At 48.0% G+C, this 16,199-nt stretch overlaps 2 protein-coding genes across 3 annotated transcripts; both read left to right on the forward strand.

The window, feature by feature from the left end:
• Positions 1 to 396: 396 nt before the first annotated feature.
• Positions 397 to 1,038, forward strand: LOC115628008 (histidine-rich glycoprotein). Of its 2 annotated transcripts, XM_030523931.1 has the most exons (3): positions 397 to 414; positions 585 to 652; positions 711 to 1,038. In XM_030523931.1, exons 1-3 carry the CDS (start codon positions 397 to 399, stop codon positions 1,036 to 1,038), a joined length of 414 nt encoding a protein of 137 aa, XP_030379791.1. The 2 variants fall into 2 exon arrangements, 1 of the variants encoding a protein (XP_030379791.1); XR_003995728.1 differs by lacking the exon at positions 397 to 414 and having other exon boundaries at positions 610 to 652; positions 708 to 815.
• Positions 1,039 to 1,567: 529 nt separating this feature from the next.
• LOC115628058 (protein pecanex) lies at positions 1,568 to 14,743 on the forward strand. The gene is made up of 12 exons (XM_030524019.1): positions 1,568 to 2,478; positions 2,568 to 2,743; positions 2,802 to 2,932; positions 2,992 to 3,972; positions 4,032 to 7,142; positions 7,482 to 8,945; positions 9,154 to 9,314; positions 9,377 to 9,776; positions 9,839 to 10,185; positions 10,543 to 11,335; positions 11,447 to 13,134; positions 13,197 to 14,743. The coding sequence occupies exons 1-12, from the start codon at positions 2,326 to 2,328 to the stop codon at positions 14,307 to 14,309; spliced, it is 10,518 nt and encodes a 3,505-aa protein (XP_030379879.1). The 5' UTR covers positions 1,568 to 2,325; the 3' UTR covers positions 14,310 to 14,743.
• Positions 14,744 to 16,199: the final 1,456 nt, after the last annotated feature.

The raw sequence follows: 16,199 nt of genomic DNA on the forward strand, positions 1-16,199 counted from the left end.
GATGATACCGAATTGATTTGATTTCTGCTGCGACTCCTTATTTTAGGAGGCATTATAAAATACCCACACATACAAATACAAGTATTTAGATGTATGTACAATATACACATGCATTACAAATTGTAGGTTTTGGAGCGGCGCGTGCGCTCCCGACTCGTACGGAAGCAAATCGGGCGAGCAAACGCGAAACGCGCCGTCGCATTCGCATACCTCAAAAAGCGAAACAAGAAAGAAAATTGTACATTCCAGCCTAGTGTGTTGTGATTATGGGCTTCGTCATATAAAAATATTTGGCTGCACTGTGCCAGCAATCATTTCAGCTCGAGCCATCAACCTAGCAGGCCCACTAGCCAAGTCTTTTTTTTTCAATTTTCATCGCCTCGTCCAATTATCAATATGGACAATCGAAGTGTGGTGAGATGACAGAAAATAATAAATTATATCTAGTGTACGACTATTATATTATAAGTATGTTCAGTGTAATAATGCTTTGATCATTGCGAAAATTGTGAAAATATTAAAAAACTTTTTCGATATTCTCTTAAAACAAATTGTTGCTGACAATATCTTTTTTCCACACGCAGTTGCTCAGGCTCTCGATCGCCATCGTGTTAGTGTTTCTCTTCGTATGTGTGCAGGAGACAAATGCCGGGTACGTTTTGAATTGTTATAATAAAAAACTATATATTCACTATCAATAATTACAGCAGTAGTCACCAGAAGAAAAAGAAGATCGTCATACACGTGCCTGTACACAAAAAGATCGAGAAACACATTCACACTGTGATCAAGCATATACATCACCACCACAAGCCGATTGTCCTGAAGGAGGAGAAGAAAATCATTCACGAGGAGCATCGTCCCATACAAATTCAGACCACAAAGGAGCACATACATCATCACGACAAGCACGAGCACCACCATCCCGTACAGGAGATCGAGCAGGAGGAGGAGCACATTCATCACCATCACAATTATGAGCACAAGGATGACTTCATCGGCGGCCATGGCGATGGGAGTGGCAGCGAGGAGCGCTGACTATGCCAGGCATGCACTGAGTGTGGCGCCAACGACGCTGACTTAGACTGATCTACCTTAAACCAAAAACCTGGCCGAGAGCTCTGTGGTTAAATCTGCTTTTGACTTTGTGATTTTGTAGCTATAAGTGGGTTTTTTCTTCAGATATACGAGTATGTAGCTTGGTGGTAATATTTTTTTTATTACTTTTTTTTAATAATTGTAATTCTATTGTTATAAGTAAGATATCTGGAATTTACACTGGTGAAAATATATTTTATAGGTATAAACAGGTCTTTAAAGTGATATCTAACAAAGTATCCCACCTGAACGGTCTATTTTGAATTTCCATTTGAAATTAATTAGTTGTTGACTCCGCGCAATCGATAACATTGGTCGAGGTAGCCTGTGCGATAACTTCGCATAGCGACGATGAATTACTCGTTGGCAATGCGGAAGAAGAAGCAGAAGGCAAAATAAAAGAAAAGACATATGAACGAGCAAAGGGAGTGAGTGTGCGATACTTTGCAAAAAGAATTAATAATAAGAAAAAGTATAATAAAGAAAAGTTTCATTGGCCGATCATGTCCTGATATGATAATGACAAACCGGGCAGCATATAGTGGTGTTAATTTTGCAAACGCAACCAATTGCCAAAACACAGAGAAATCGTTTAAATTGCGGCGCATCCACGACAACAACGACGACGGGGGCAACAATCGATGTGAATTTAAAACGCAAACGCGAAGTGCATGAAATTTGCATTACACTTGCAAATTCCAGCACCTATTCCGCTAGCAACGCTTCGTGGTTGACTATTCGGCCTACCAGGCTGTCTGCCTTTCGTCCGCTACGCTCCTCCTGCCCGCCTGTCGCACTCGCCGTTTTTAAATTTCGATTCGCATTCGCTTTCTCCAAGGCAACAACACAATCACACAATTGCACTTTCCTGCCCTGCGCCTCGACCGAACAAACGTCCGCCCACCGCATATGGCCCTCGTCGTTTGTTTTGCTCACCCACACTCCAACTTATTCACCGAAACATAAATAAACGAAATTCCAAGTAGCTCAGGGTAAATTTGAAGCTAGCGTTATAATTACAGCTAATAAACAAAGTCCACGGCGACGGTCGGACCAGCAGCAACATTACAGCTAGCATCGACTTCGGCGCCGTCATTTCAATCACTCAGCCATTGGATTAGGTTGCAGCATTAGCTGCACCCCTACAACTGCTACTGCTGTTCGCCATCGCTGCTGCTTCCTCTCGTTGTTGGACGGGGGTGCAATAGCAATGCTGGATAGGCCACCATGGGTTCACAGACCTTGGAGATACTGCGCCAAGGCGTGTGGGCCTCACTGACCGGCGGCTATTTTTATGATCCGCATCAGGGTGTCTTCTGCAATGTGGTGCATCTCTATCTATGGCTCTACTTGCTCTGCTCACCATTTGTCGCGTACTTGGTAAGGCATTGGCATCGGCATTTCACTTCCCATTTAATTATTATAATATATTAAGATGTAACAAACATTTTTTCATTTTTCGCTTAAAGTACTTTCCGAGCACGTGGCTAACATGGTGCGTTTATTGCGTGCTGACCAGCTGCACCATATTGCTAGTGAAACTGATCAATCTAGCCCTGCATCGCCTCTACGATCGCGCACAGACCATGTCCGAAGTGAATCTGAAGAGTCAATTCTTTAAGGTTACTAAGGAGACGGAACCACGGTAAGAACAAAAAGATAAAGGCAATAAAAGTCACGAACATGTCTGTACCATATTGTAGCGATGACGAAGGCGGAATTGAGATGAAAGTTATGGGTGCCGGCGGCTCACGTATGTCCGTTGAACAGGCCATCAATGAGGCCAGCGAAGAAAACAGTATCATGTCTATTGACAATGGGAACAGCATCATTGGTAAGTTTCCTTCCTTAGAGCTTTCTTTCCACCAGACAATTCAAGATAATTCCTTGCAGATCTCAAAGTAGACGTGCATCGCAAAAACAGCTCCGAGTCCATAGAGCTTATGTTCTATGCGCCCTCCGTGTTCTCCGGTGGAAGCCAGCAGGATCAGCAATCGCTAGCAGGCTCGGCAAGTGTCAGCAAGTCTATTCGCTCGGCCAGCGCAGGAACCAGCGGAGCAGCAAACAGCAGCAATATATCCGCCGACATGTTTAGCAGATATTTGTCTGTCTATCCGGAGCTGGTCGAAGGCGGTGGAAGTAGTGCGGGCAGCGCAGATGGTGGCAGCAGCGGAGGCGATAGCAACATTGTAGTGCCAACGACTTCGACCACTCATGGACGAACCGGACACCTGTCACGCAAGTACTCCGAAGTAATTAGTCGACGTCACCGCCAACGTCTGGAGCGACAGAGCAGCCTAGACGCAGCTTCTGCTGCTGCCGCTGCCGCAGCATCGACGGATGCGTCTAAATTGATGCGAAATCAATCGGATACGATCGCCATGGCTTTGAGTGGAGGAGCTCAGGTACGTAACGAGACGTTTCTGCACTCCCAAGTGCACAATGTGCCGCCAGCAAAGAGTGGTACGAACAGCAGCTCGCAAAATCGCACGTCAAATGCACCGCAACATTTCATCGCCACGACATCAAATACACCACCATCTGCAAATGCCGTCGAGCCCGGTCCCGGCTCTAATTCCTCCTCCATTGTGGTAGTGGCGCCCATATCAGGGTCCGGTTCAGGCTCACGTGTGTCCCGCCTACAGCGACATCGCAGCTCTGAAACGCACGATGAGCGCCTAAAGCACCAGAATCGTGGGCTCTTTCAGCCAATGCATCATCATCATACCTACCGCGATCAGATGCGCCCAAGTCCCAGAGGTGTGTTCAGCATTGGCGCATATGGAACTGTAGAGGATATGGAACTGGGTTTGGGTCGCAACTCAGGCGTTGATGAAGACGCTTGTTCTCGAGCGCTTCAATCCTGGATATTGGGTAAGCCTACGAAACACCTACGAAGCCCAGATAGATGAATGATTTATGTTCTCCTTTAGATTCATCTTCTGATGTGTACCTGGAAGATGATAGCTATACCAAATCAGATCTGGGCATTGAGCAACTGGAAAACCAGAAGCAACAATATCCACATCAACAGCAATTTCGTGTGCCGCACCACCACCACCTGCATCACCATCTCAGTGGCACCATCATACGCAAGGATCCCACCAGCACAATGTCGGCTCTGCAGCTGTCTGTAACAGCGCCAAGCTCTGGCAGCGGCAGGCTGGAAGCAGGAAACTCACAAGCCGAGTCTGGTACCACCTCCAATAACAACAATGCAAGTAGCGCCGCCAGTGGTGTAGGCGGTGGCAGCGGTGGCGGCGGCATGAAGAGACGTCGACATTCCAATGCCACCAGCTACCACAAGCACAGCTCGCAGGCTTTTAAGTCTGCCCTGCTTGCGGGTGGTCATCAGGCAGGTGGTGTGCGTCGCATCAAAAGCGCCGCCCTCGAAGTGCTTTGCCCGCAACCTAGTGTCTCGAATCTGAGTCCACATCCGAACAGCGTCGAGGCCATTAGCGGGCAGCAGCAGCTACGCAATCCGTTGCCTCCGCCCAGCAAAAGCCTAGTGCGGAATCAGCATTTGAATCTTTATCCGCGTCTGTCAGATCAGAGCTATACGGAGGCGGGCAGTACATGCAGTAGTCTGATTTTTGGAACATCCAGCGCCTGCGGCTCTACAACGGCGCTCATCGAGCCACCCGTGTATCCTATTGTAGAGCACTCAGATGAGAAAACATCGCTGGACATGACGCACGACGAGCTGGACAGAGCAGCAGGTGATGAGAAGCCAAGCGCTACTATTGGTGAAGGCCCCAAAATGTCGCCATGCGAAGTACATGTCGCCGACGATGACGACGATGAGTTGGACGATGTACCAATGCGGCGACGCACCCGAGCCCTCGGCTGCAGTCGGACGCACCACAGTGCCGAATCGGATGTGGGTGGCATACTGGCCGACGACGATGACGATGTATTCAAAGACTTTGACGGCAACCTGGAGCACATGCTCAACGCGATACAGCATACGAACCATCAGTTGCACGACGTGCTTAAGAGCTGCGACATATCCAGCAAGGTTGGTAACGCCACCGTATCAGAGCAACGGAACGCCACATTTCTGGTGGATGACGATGACGAAGAGACGGACAACAATACCGGATCGCGTTCACCGCTGCTGAGCGAACGCAATCGTCAGCAGCAGACGGCACGTGAAGTGGCCGCCGATAAGTTGCTGCGAGAGGAGATCCAAGGCACACAGGGCGTAGGCAAAGGTATGCAGCCAACGCCGGCAGCAGCTGGCGGACGCAGTCAACTCATACGCAGCGAAGCGGACTCTGGTTGTCCGTCCAGCGATTGCGAACAGGTCAGTGCCAGCTCCAAAGATCAACTATTGGCCGGCATCGAGCCTCAGGGTCAACAGGTCGTGGTAGTCGGTCCCGACGAGGAGCAGCCCAGCACCTCAAAAACGGCCACCAAGAGTCTTGGCGCCATACCTAAAGTGGTGAAGTACCGCGAAGTGGATGAGCTAGGCAATGGCAGCAGTTCAGGCAGTCAGCTGCATCGTAGACGCGGTGGCTCCGGATCTGGAGGTGCTTCACGACTAGCTCAGGATTACGCGACAAGCCGCTGGACAGTACAACAACAGGATGCGTCCAATGAGTTTGCGTTGGTAAGCACCAAGCCATCCAAGATGATGCCCAGTGCGTCGCGCACCTCTTCCTCATCGAATTCGACGCACAGCATCAGCCTCACTGAAAGCCTTACCGCTGACATTCACAAAATGCTGTGGCTGATGCATGGAGGGGCGGTTGATGACCGCGGTCGTCCCATTGCGGGAATTTCCACAGATGGGACGCCCATACCAGCCAATCCGAACATTGTGCCCCCAAATATGTCCAATGCGCACTTCCAGTTCTATCAGGACGCTATACAGGCGCTCCAAGGCACCTGTCCGGCTGTGGAGAATTTGGTGCACATCGAGCGCGCTCTGTCGCGGGACAAACTCCGACTAGATGCCAAGCAGTTATCGGAGCCAACAGCGGACAGCAGCGTACACAGTGCATCGCAGATGACGACGAGCACGGTGTCCGCCAGCGCCAGTGCCGCCTCGCAAGCGCCAACGCTGGGCATGCTTATGTCTTCCAACTCGGCACTCAATTCGCGTGCCACCGGCGGGGGCGGTAGTGCTGCTGGTAGTGGCGGTGGGAACCTCTCTGTGCAGGGCCTGATCAAAGTGATATGCAACGAGCGTAATGCCGGGCGCAGCATGTCTAGCACACTGGAGGCACTGCACCAGCACCATCAGCAACAACAACAGCAACACATTGAGGCTGCCAGCAGCAGCCTGACAGGTGCTGGCGATGGGCCTGGCACTAATGCAAGCAATCAGGCCAGTCAGCCGGGCAGCAATGCCGGAGTACCAATGCTGAATGTTGACGGACATTTCGGACCCTACTGCGACTACTGGCGACCCGCTTGCCTGCTGTCGGCTGAGAAGCCGGCTGTGCCCAAGAGCTTCTACAAATATCGCTTCAAGTGGTGCGGTCACGAGCACGAATTCAAGATTGCTATGGACCGACTCGAGCTGCTGGCCCTTTTCGATCGCGACTTACACTGGCTGCATGTGCTGCTCGCCTGCGCACTCTGTACACTGGTCGCGTTCCTGGGCTCAGCCATCCTGCAGCACAATTACTACAAGGATCTGTGCGCGTTCCTCTTCTGTGCTGTGATCGCGGGCGCGCAATATTCGCTGGTGAAGAGCGTGCAGCCGGACGCCGCTTCGCCGGTTCATGGTTTCAATAAGACGGTCGCTTATTCGCGCGCCATCTACTTTAGTTTGTGCGCTGGCCTGCTGCTGTTACTCAAGCGTCTCGACAGCGAATATGCGCAGGATCCGCCCAAGGACTTTGTCTTCTTCGGTCTGCGGTACGCGCCCGCTGATGTTGTCAGTCTGCTGCTGCAAGCCACCTACCATATATTACTCTGCTTCCCTCTCATCTTCTCCGTGGGCCTGTGCCCGCAGATCAATACGTTTCTGATGTACCTGCTGGAGCAGCTGGATATGCATGTCTTTGGCGGCAATGCCGCCAGCAGTCTTCTGGGTAAGTCCACAAGTCGTATTCACATGGCAGATACAAAATAGAATTGTAAAGGATTATATTGTTTAAAGCCAGTTAATTATGTATATTTCATGGTGACAATTCCTTCGTATAGAGGTCTTCAAAATAAACCTTTAAAGAAAGAGCGTACACTTGAGAGAAAGCCGATTTTTTATGAAATTAGTATGAATCTAAAGCAAAACTGATTATAGAAATACCATATTTATATATAGAACTAGATGGTGCACCATTTGAAAAGCATATGTAATATACTTACCTATCGAATGATGAAATGTATGCGATATGTTGTGGGTGTTCAACATCCTTTTGCTACCTTTGCAGGCTCCTTTCTATGCCTGTTGCGATCGCTGTTGGCTGTTATGCTGCTCTATGGTCCTCTCTATGCAGCGCTAGATGAGCATCGTGGAACACAATACATACTCTTCTCGATCTTCTGTGCCATGCTCATACCATTGGGCTATCATTTGTCAAGATCGGCCAGCGATTTCAGTCATATATGGCGGCTGATCAAGACTTGCATTGTCAGCACATATCGGGACGATGACGAGGAGCTGAGCGCCAATTCGGCTAGTCAAAATGGGCAACAACTGGCCACGAGCACACTCAAGGCTGGCTCCAAGCAACAGCAGCAGAGCGAGTCAATGGAGCAGCAGACACATGCCAGCGGAAAGGAGAGGCAGGAGCATGTGATAAGCTCGACAGCGAACAGTAATGAGCACATTGAGCTTAGCTCGCTCGAGAAACTGGCCATACAGGAGGACGACCCCCAAACGCAGCTGGAGCACAAGCACTGCAAGTCGAAGGCCTCCTCATTGGGCAGCAGCCAAACTCTAGCAAAGACAATATCGAGCAGCAAGCGCGCTATTACCGCTTCTAGTTCCTTTGCTTCGATTGGAGCGGCCGAAACCCAAGCGAACAACGAAACCTCCGATTTTCTGCAAGGGGATGAGCAACAAGAAGAAGCAGAAGCGGGAGCATTGGGACGCAGAGTTGCAGCCCAGGAGCAAGATGCCAAGTCAGTGGAAACGCCCAGTCATGAGAACACTGCCGCTACCGATGCTGGAAATGATGCGGCTGCGACTACAGCTACAACGACTGCCGTTGCAGGCGCCATCATTACCGGCACAGAAACGAAAACTGCCAATGAGCTGCTTTCCCACGACACCGACGACAAAATCTCCAGCTCATCCACCACCAATCCTGGTGACATGTCCACCCTAACAGCGGGCGGTGGCACAGCCACAGATGCCACGCCTGCAGGCGTCCTCAGTGTCGAGCATACGACGGCCGACGGTGATGGTGATCCCAATGCCAATGAGAGCAGCGAACTGCCCGATCCCTTGCCCCGGAAACTTCAAGCGACGATTAATACACGCCTCAAGAACGATTTTGTGGTGATGACGCTGCTGGCCGTCTGCGTTCTAGGTCTCCACTGTAGCACGGTCTTCACAGTGCTTCAGCCCGATCTGAATGTTGTGCTGTACGCATTTATTGGCGTCCTGGGAGTCCTGTTGCACTATGCCGTGCCTCAGATGCGAAAACACATGCCTTGGCTGTGCTTCGCACGACCGCTACTACGTCAAAAGGAGTTTGGGCAGTTCGAGGTACTGAATGCACCCCAAATCATGTGGTTCGAGAAGGTGTACATATATCTGTGTGTTCTGGAGCGGAACGTCCTCTTCCCACTCCTGGCAATATCATCACTGACCGCTGACTCGCAGGCGATTGCGGACAAATTTGGCGTGCCTTGGGGAACACTCATCGTGGCTGTCTGCGCGCTGAAATGTAAGTAGTCAAGCACTGGGCTCTTCAATCCTCTAAGATGTGATCTACAGTATTGTATTCTATATTGGGTAAATTTATCCAAGAACTGAATCATTATCATTTGAAAACACTGTGAAGAGCCTGATGAGCTTCCCAATATTTCCATCTTCCTTGTTTATAACTCTGTCTCTCTTTCTCATTTCTCTCTTTCATTCTGTCTCGCTTTTAGTTGTGCGCAATGCCTATTCGGATCCAACGAACCAATACTTGATCGTCATATTCACTGTTCTGCTTTTTCGTCGCGACTTTTCGACGGCGACGGAAACATTCATCATAGATTATTTCTTCGTATCGCTCGCCTTTCGCAAATGCTGCGATTTTCTCTTGAAAGTAAGTCCCGTTATTTGTATATGTATATATATTTAAATTATACAATTCATCTTCATTTGTAGCTACAATTTATCGTCACATACATTGCGCCCTGGCAGATCACTTGGGGTTCAGCTTTTCATGCCTTTGCGCAGCCCTTCAGTGTCCCTCACTCCGCCATGCTTTTTCTGCAGGCAGCCATTTCAGCTGTGCTCTCCACACCTTTGAATCCCTTTCTGGGGAGTGCCATTTTCCTCACCTCATATGTGCGTCCCATTAAGTTCTGGGAGCGTGACTACAACACACGTCGTATCGATCACTCCAATACACGTCTAAGCTCTCAATTGGAACGCGATTTAGGCGCCGATGATAATAACCTGAATAGTATTTTCTATGAGCACCTCACGCGCTCATTGCAGCATTCCCTGTGCGGCGATCTCCTAATGGGCCGTTGGGGCAACGTGAATCAGGGCGATTGTTTTGGTAACTATTGAAAACTATTCTTCTCTTTCCCGTCTCTAGTTTTATGAATTTCTCTATTTTAGTGCTCGCTTCGGACGCTTTGAACTGTCTGGTACACATCATAGAGCTGGGCAATGGACTTTGCACATTTCAGATGCGCGGTCTGGAGTTTAGGGGCACTTACTGCCAACAGCGCGAGGTCGAAGCCATCACCGAGGACGTGGAGGACAATGATGGTTGTTGTTGCTGCGATCCAGGACATTTGCCGCGTATGCTTAGTGCCAATGCTATGTTCTCCACACGCTGGCTCGCCTGGCAGGTGGTCGCTGCTCAGTATGTGATCGAGGGCTACTCCATATCAGATAATCTGGCCAGTGCTACACTGCAGGTATTTGAGTATCGAAAGGTGCTCATTACATACTACATAAAGGTGAGTTTTGGACATACATATATAGTATTGTGAGGAAAACACTCACAATAGTGGTGTAATACTACCACAATATTACACATCATTAGCTAACGCGCATAATGTATACAACATCCAAATAGATCCGTATCCTTCGTGTCTTACTAGTCTGTTCAAATCAAAATACATATATCAATGAATAGAGCCTCATGGCGGTTTTTCACTTGAACTTGAAACCCAAATTAGTTCCAATAATTTACAACTTCTTGTATCAACAACATTCTTAAATAATAAATAGGCAATCAATTTATAAAGAAACTTTTCTTGCAAGAATCATTTCCCGAACATTTTAATTTAGAACGTTTCTCTTTTCCGATGCAGAGCATCATCTATTATGTTGTGAAGAACCCGAAGCTGGAGCAATGGTTGGCACCGGGTCCCATCCAGGACGCCTTGCAGCACACATTGAGCCGTCAATTTGTAGATCTGGATCCCATTTTCAATTTCAATCTGGATGAGGATTTTGACTTTCGGGCTGTGGGAATAACGCGCTCCAGCTTCTGTTATGTGTACCTCAAGTGGATTAATTATTGTGTGGACAAGCGTAAGGAGAGTCAGAACGCCAAAGAGACAGCGCCAGCTACACCAGCTGCGGGATCAGGAGTAGGCGTTGCCGGGGCAACAGCAACAACAACAGCAGCTGCCACAGCAACAACAACAGCAGCAACATCAACAACAACAGCCGCTGCGACGACGACAACAACGAGTGCTCAGGCAGGGAATTTCACAGCATCCGGCATGGCAAGCAACAATGTGCCAGCGGCTAGCAGCGCAGGAGCCACTGGTGGTGCCTATAACGATTCGAAGAGCACTCCCAATCTGTCCACCCACGGGGCCAGCAGCACACCCCACGCCAAGTCGCAGTCTCAGCAACAACTACGATCGGCACGGCCACAAAAAAGCGCCACCATGAGCGGCAGCAGCACAGTGAATGGTGTGGCAAATGATTCCTCTGCCGAGCACATGAGCAGCTCCCAATCCTTTGCCAACATCTCGCGGCAGACATCAGAGAGTGCGCCCGGACTCGGTGGTTATGTGACTTACATGGAGCAAAACGTGTTTGTTAAACTGTCCAAGACGACGGTCAAGCAACTGCTTAAGGAGGACTCCCCACGTGCCGATGGGCGGCTAACGACGACATCTTCCTGCGCAGCAGCAGCAGCGGCGGCAGCATCGTTGGCTGCGAACGAAGCCGCCTTGGCAGCAGCGACGGCGACGGTAACAGCACAACCGCCAGCTGGACGCGAAAAGCCCGCACAGAAGGTAAAGGCGGCCAGTGTGGCAAAGGATGCGCCATTGGTCTCCCTCTGCCTAGCGCTCGGTCTGTTGGCCCGCCGCTCTTTGGCCACCGCATCCCATAGTTCGCTGACGGGTGTGGAATTCTTTCTGCATGGACTGCATGCTCTATTTAAGGGGGATTTCCGTATCACCTCGCCACGGGATGAATGGGTTTTTGCTGACATGGAATTGTTGCATGCAGTGGTTGCACCTGCCGTGAAAATGGCCCTCAAACTTCAGCAGGATCACATCACCAATCCGGATGAGTTTCTCGATCCTCATGCACTGTACGATGCCATTGATTCCAGCTCCAAGGAGCTGGTAATCTCGCATGAGGCAGATCCCGTGTGGCGCAGTGCGGTGTTGCGAGGCGCCCCCAATCTGTTGGCGCTGCGCCATGTCATGGAGGATGGCTCCGATGAGTATCGTATCATACGTTTGACCAAGCGCTTCCTAAGCTTTCGGGTCATCAAGCTGAATAGGGAGTGCGTGCGTGGTCTGTGGGCGGGCCAGCAGCAGGAGCTCATCTATCTGCGAAACCGAAATCCGGAAAGGGGCAGCATTCAGAATGCCAAGCAGGCGCTGCGTAACATCATCAATTCCAGCTGTGACCAACCCATTGGCTATCCCATCTATGTGTCCCCGCTGACTACCTCGTATGCAGACACAAACACCCAACTGTGCCAGGTGATTGGTGGCGCCATAACGCTGGAGACGATCAGACAAACAGTGCTGGACTGGTGGCATCGAATCCGCGAACGCTGTCGTCAGGGCTGCAGCTCAGGATCGGCCATGGAGGCCTCCATGCAGCTGGGGGCCTGCAATTTCGGCAGCGGCGGCAGTGGTGTCGGCACCGGCACAGGCAGTATGGGGGGTGCTGGCGGTGGTTGTGTTGCAGTAGCAGGAACGGGTAGCAGTGCTGGTGGCGAATCTGGGGATCTGGCTCCTGTGTTCATTTCGGCGCCACTCTACAATACGCTCACCGTCAACAGCTATTATGGCGTGCGGTCCGGGAATGTGGCGGGCATAGCCGGAAATTTAGGTGGTAGCTATGTGAGTGACAGTTTGGCGGTCGTGCGCGGAGGCTTAGCCGTCATGCCCGTCAAGCCCACCTCCACCACCCTAATAGCTGGTCTGCTGAACCGCGAGAGGGATCAGGAACGCGGCGAAGCTCTGAGAGATGTGGCCTCGGGCTCGGTGCGTGCCAGCAGCAGCGGACCACGTGGTCGAAACAATCAGCTGCAGGCAACAACAACACGAGGACGAGATCATGAACGACGCGCCACATTGCCCATTGCCAGTGGTGGTGTTGCTGTTGGTGGTGGTGCTAGTTCGGGTGCCGGCTCAGAAGTGTTAACTAAAGAGGTACTCGGAGCGGAGCTCACTGAGAACGAGCCCGTTGGCGAGCTAAGCTACACAAGCAGTCCACGATTCACGAAACTCTCTTCCTCCTCCGGCAGCCTAGGCATCGGTAATATCATCACCACACCGGGCGACTATCCGCGCAAGACTAAGGGACCCATTTGTTTGACAGCTGCCGCTCTGGTCAGCGACAGCACGGTGTTGTCCACGAGTGTGCCGCGCAAGCCGCGCATTGAAATTTTCAAAAAGGTCATTATTGTTGATGACACAGGCGTAAGTGAACCACAAACCTACCACAGTTTCTTTCAAGCTAATGTTTTTGTCCTTTCCTGCAGATCTACGATTGTCTAGACATCATTGACGCCGTTGTATGGCCGAGCGAACGCATGCGTTCCAATGGCGGTCGCCTCTCCTGGAAGGACTGGGAGCCCAGTGCCGGCATGGTCGGACACGTGGTGCACTGCTGGGTTCCTAACCACACCGATGCCCGTTTTCGCTCGCACATTAATCGTTGTGTCTACCTTGTCGAGATCGGCGAGCACTATGTGCCTGTCGAAGAGCTGGGACTTCGCGAATACAATCAAATCATGGGCAGCTGCGAGGAGATGGTCATTTCCAGGCGCAGCTCCATCCAGCGTGACTTCCATGAGTACAACATGCAACTGAAGCTCGCAGGCCTTACGCCCATAATTGGCAGCAGTAGCAAGTCCAGCAAACTGCACAAACCCAAAATACAGGCAGTGAGTAGCAGCAGCTCTGAAGATGAGGAGGAGGATGCGGCGGCGGCGGCAACGGTGGCGACAACTTCACGTGGATTGTGCCCATCCTTCAATACGCTGCTCAACATGTGGAAATTGATTGCAGACAAAAAGAAGCAGGCAGCGGGTACAGCTTCAGCGGATGCCTTCGAGGGTTTCGACTTCACGGGCGAGATACCGCCGGAACTGCTGTCGCAGCTCGATGAGAGCAGACGCCTGCAGGAGGCCAATGGCATGCTGTTCGAAGCGGAAATTGAAGCTGCGCTACAGACAGACCCGGACGCAGCGACCGAGGAGGCGATAGCGACACAGCAGCAGCCAGATGAGCAAATTAGGACGATTGAATTGGAAGCTGTGACCACGTCAGAAGTTAAGACAGAAGTGGAGGAAGAAAAATCTGATGTAGATGCCATGTCCATAAAGGAGGTTGAACTGGCTGGCACCTCCGAGACGGAGTCGCTGTCCGTGGCGGTGGCCATTCCCGGCGTTGTCATTTCTGATGCCATCGAGTTGGAGCCCGTCGAGGAGCAGGAAGTGAAACAACCTGACGAGCAAACATTGTCAGAGCCAACTGAGTCACAGGATTCGGGATCCACATCAGCTTCCACTGCCGTGCCGCCAAGCGATGAACAAACAACGAACGAGTCCCGAACTGAAGAGCATGATCATGAAAATGGAACTACAGTTTAGTAATGATTGGTCCCATATCTAGGCAAAGAGAAAAAAACTAGCAACTGCATTTGTTTGCCAGCCACACCAACAAACACACACACATACATACACACATCTAAGCTTGAATATCATATTTAAGATTCACGACTTTTTCCATGCTTTCGCTTTTGAAGGTAAGATAGCCCACAAATATTTCCAATTTCCGGGCTGTGTGTGTCTATAACGTAATTCCAATTAATAATTCCCCACTCTACTAACCCAACAGATGCATATATATAGACATATAAATCCAAACAACATCTTCCTACCTTGCCCACAAGCTTACTATTTTTTTTAAATTAAATCATTAATATGTTTTTTTTTTCTGTATAAGTTAAAAGTTAAAACCCACTGCGCATGTTTTATAAATGTTTGTATATACATAAATTCTGTTATATAGGCGCGCTTTAAAAAAAAAAAACTCAAACATATTCGAACATACATACATACTTGAATATAATGTATAACGGTTTGATTAGCTTTTTCACTAACAACAAAATATAATTAGACATCTGTATGTAAATGTAGATAAAAATTATTGATTGATATATATGTATAAAAAAAATATATACAAGAAAAATATATTTAGCTAATATGCATAAAATACAACAAATATACAAGAGGAGAAATGGAAAGCTATCGAAAATACAATACAGATTCAATTTTTTTTAGTATTTAACAAATTTATGGCTTGTACTCATGTATAACAAAGGAGAAAAAGAGCGCAAATATATAACACATATTATATATATAAATATATATTTATATGTATGTATATGTGTAGTGTATAAATAAATGTAAAATTAAAACTAGTAACAGACAAAGAAGCTGAAACAAGGAATGTACATCCAAAATATGTAATTTAAATTATTAATTTAAAAAAGGAAAATGAAAAGAGAGAAAACAAAATATTTGTCCTTTATACTTCTTCCCTAGCCAATAGATTCATTCACAATTTAACAAGGAATTTATAAAAATTAATTTAAACTAACAAAGCAAAACAAACAAACAAACAAACAAAAACGAAACACAAAGCATACCAAAACTATTGTTAATGTTTAAAAATACTATCAATAAATTATGTAACTATGTATGTAACCGTACAACTAACATTATAAAATTTAAATGAATTTAAATGATAAGAGACAAACAAACAAACAATTGAAAGTTAAGTAAAGTTGCTGATCAACGATGATAATTACAATTATAAAGACGATGATGCTGACGAAGACGATGATCATCGATGATAAAGATGATGATGGAATGTAAAGCTCTCGCGTTGCCTTAATAAATTAGACTGATTTTTTCTACACACGTTTATATGTAAAAATCGAAATGTACATATATGTACACTAATGTATGTGCAGATGTGTGTGTGTGTGTGTGTGTCACACACAACTGCTCATACATAAATACATATATGGCCATCTAGCGTACAATTGTACTCTATAAATTAACTATAGTATACACATAATAGAACGAGAATAAAACAAATGAACAGCAAATTACAAACTAACTGCAAGTGTCAAACAACAACAAATCAGAGAATTTGAAAACAAAAACGAAAAACACAAAAATCATCATGTTATAATAGAGTGTATAATAATGAAATATAGTATATACATACACACATAGGCATGCACTTTAAACAAATTCAAAACTAATTGTAAAAACAAACCAACAAAGAATTGTATATAGCAATCAGCAAAGAAAGAAATCAAACCATATACTACAAGACAAACACACTGCAAATATATAAATACACACATAAATACATATTTACCATATAATGAAATGGCATATACATATAGTTATATGCAAATATATATATATATTCACATTTATCAGACGAACAAAGTTTGCTAACGG

This window comes from Scaptodrosophila lebanonensis, unplaced genomic scaffold, assembly GCF_003285725.1.
Source record: "Scaptodrosophila lebanonensis strain 11010-0011.00,11010-0021.00 unplaced genomic scaffold, SlebRS2 tig00000098-arrow-pilon, whole genome shotgun sequence".
Classification (NCBI taxonomy): domain Eukaryota; kingdom Metazoa; phylum Arthropoda; class Insecta; order Diptera; family Drosophilidae; genus Scaptodrosophila; species Scaptodrosophila lebanonensis.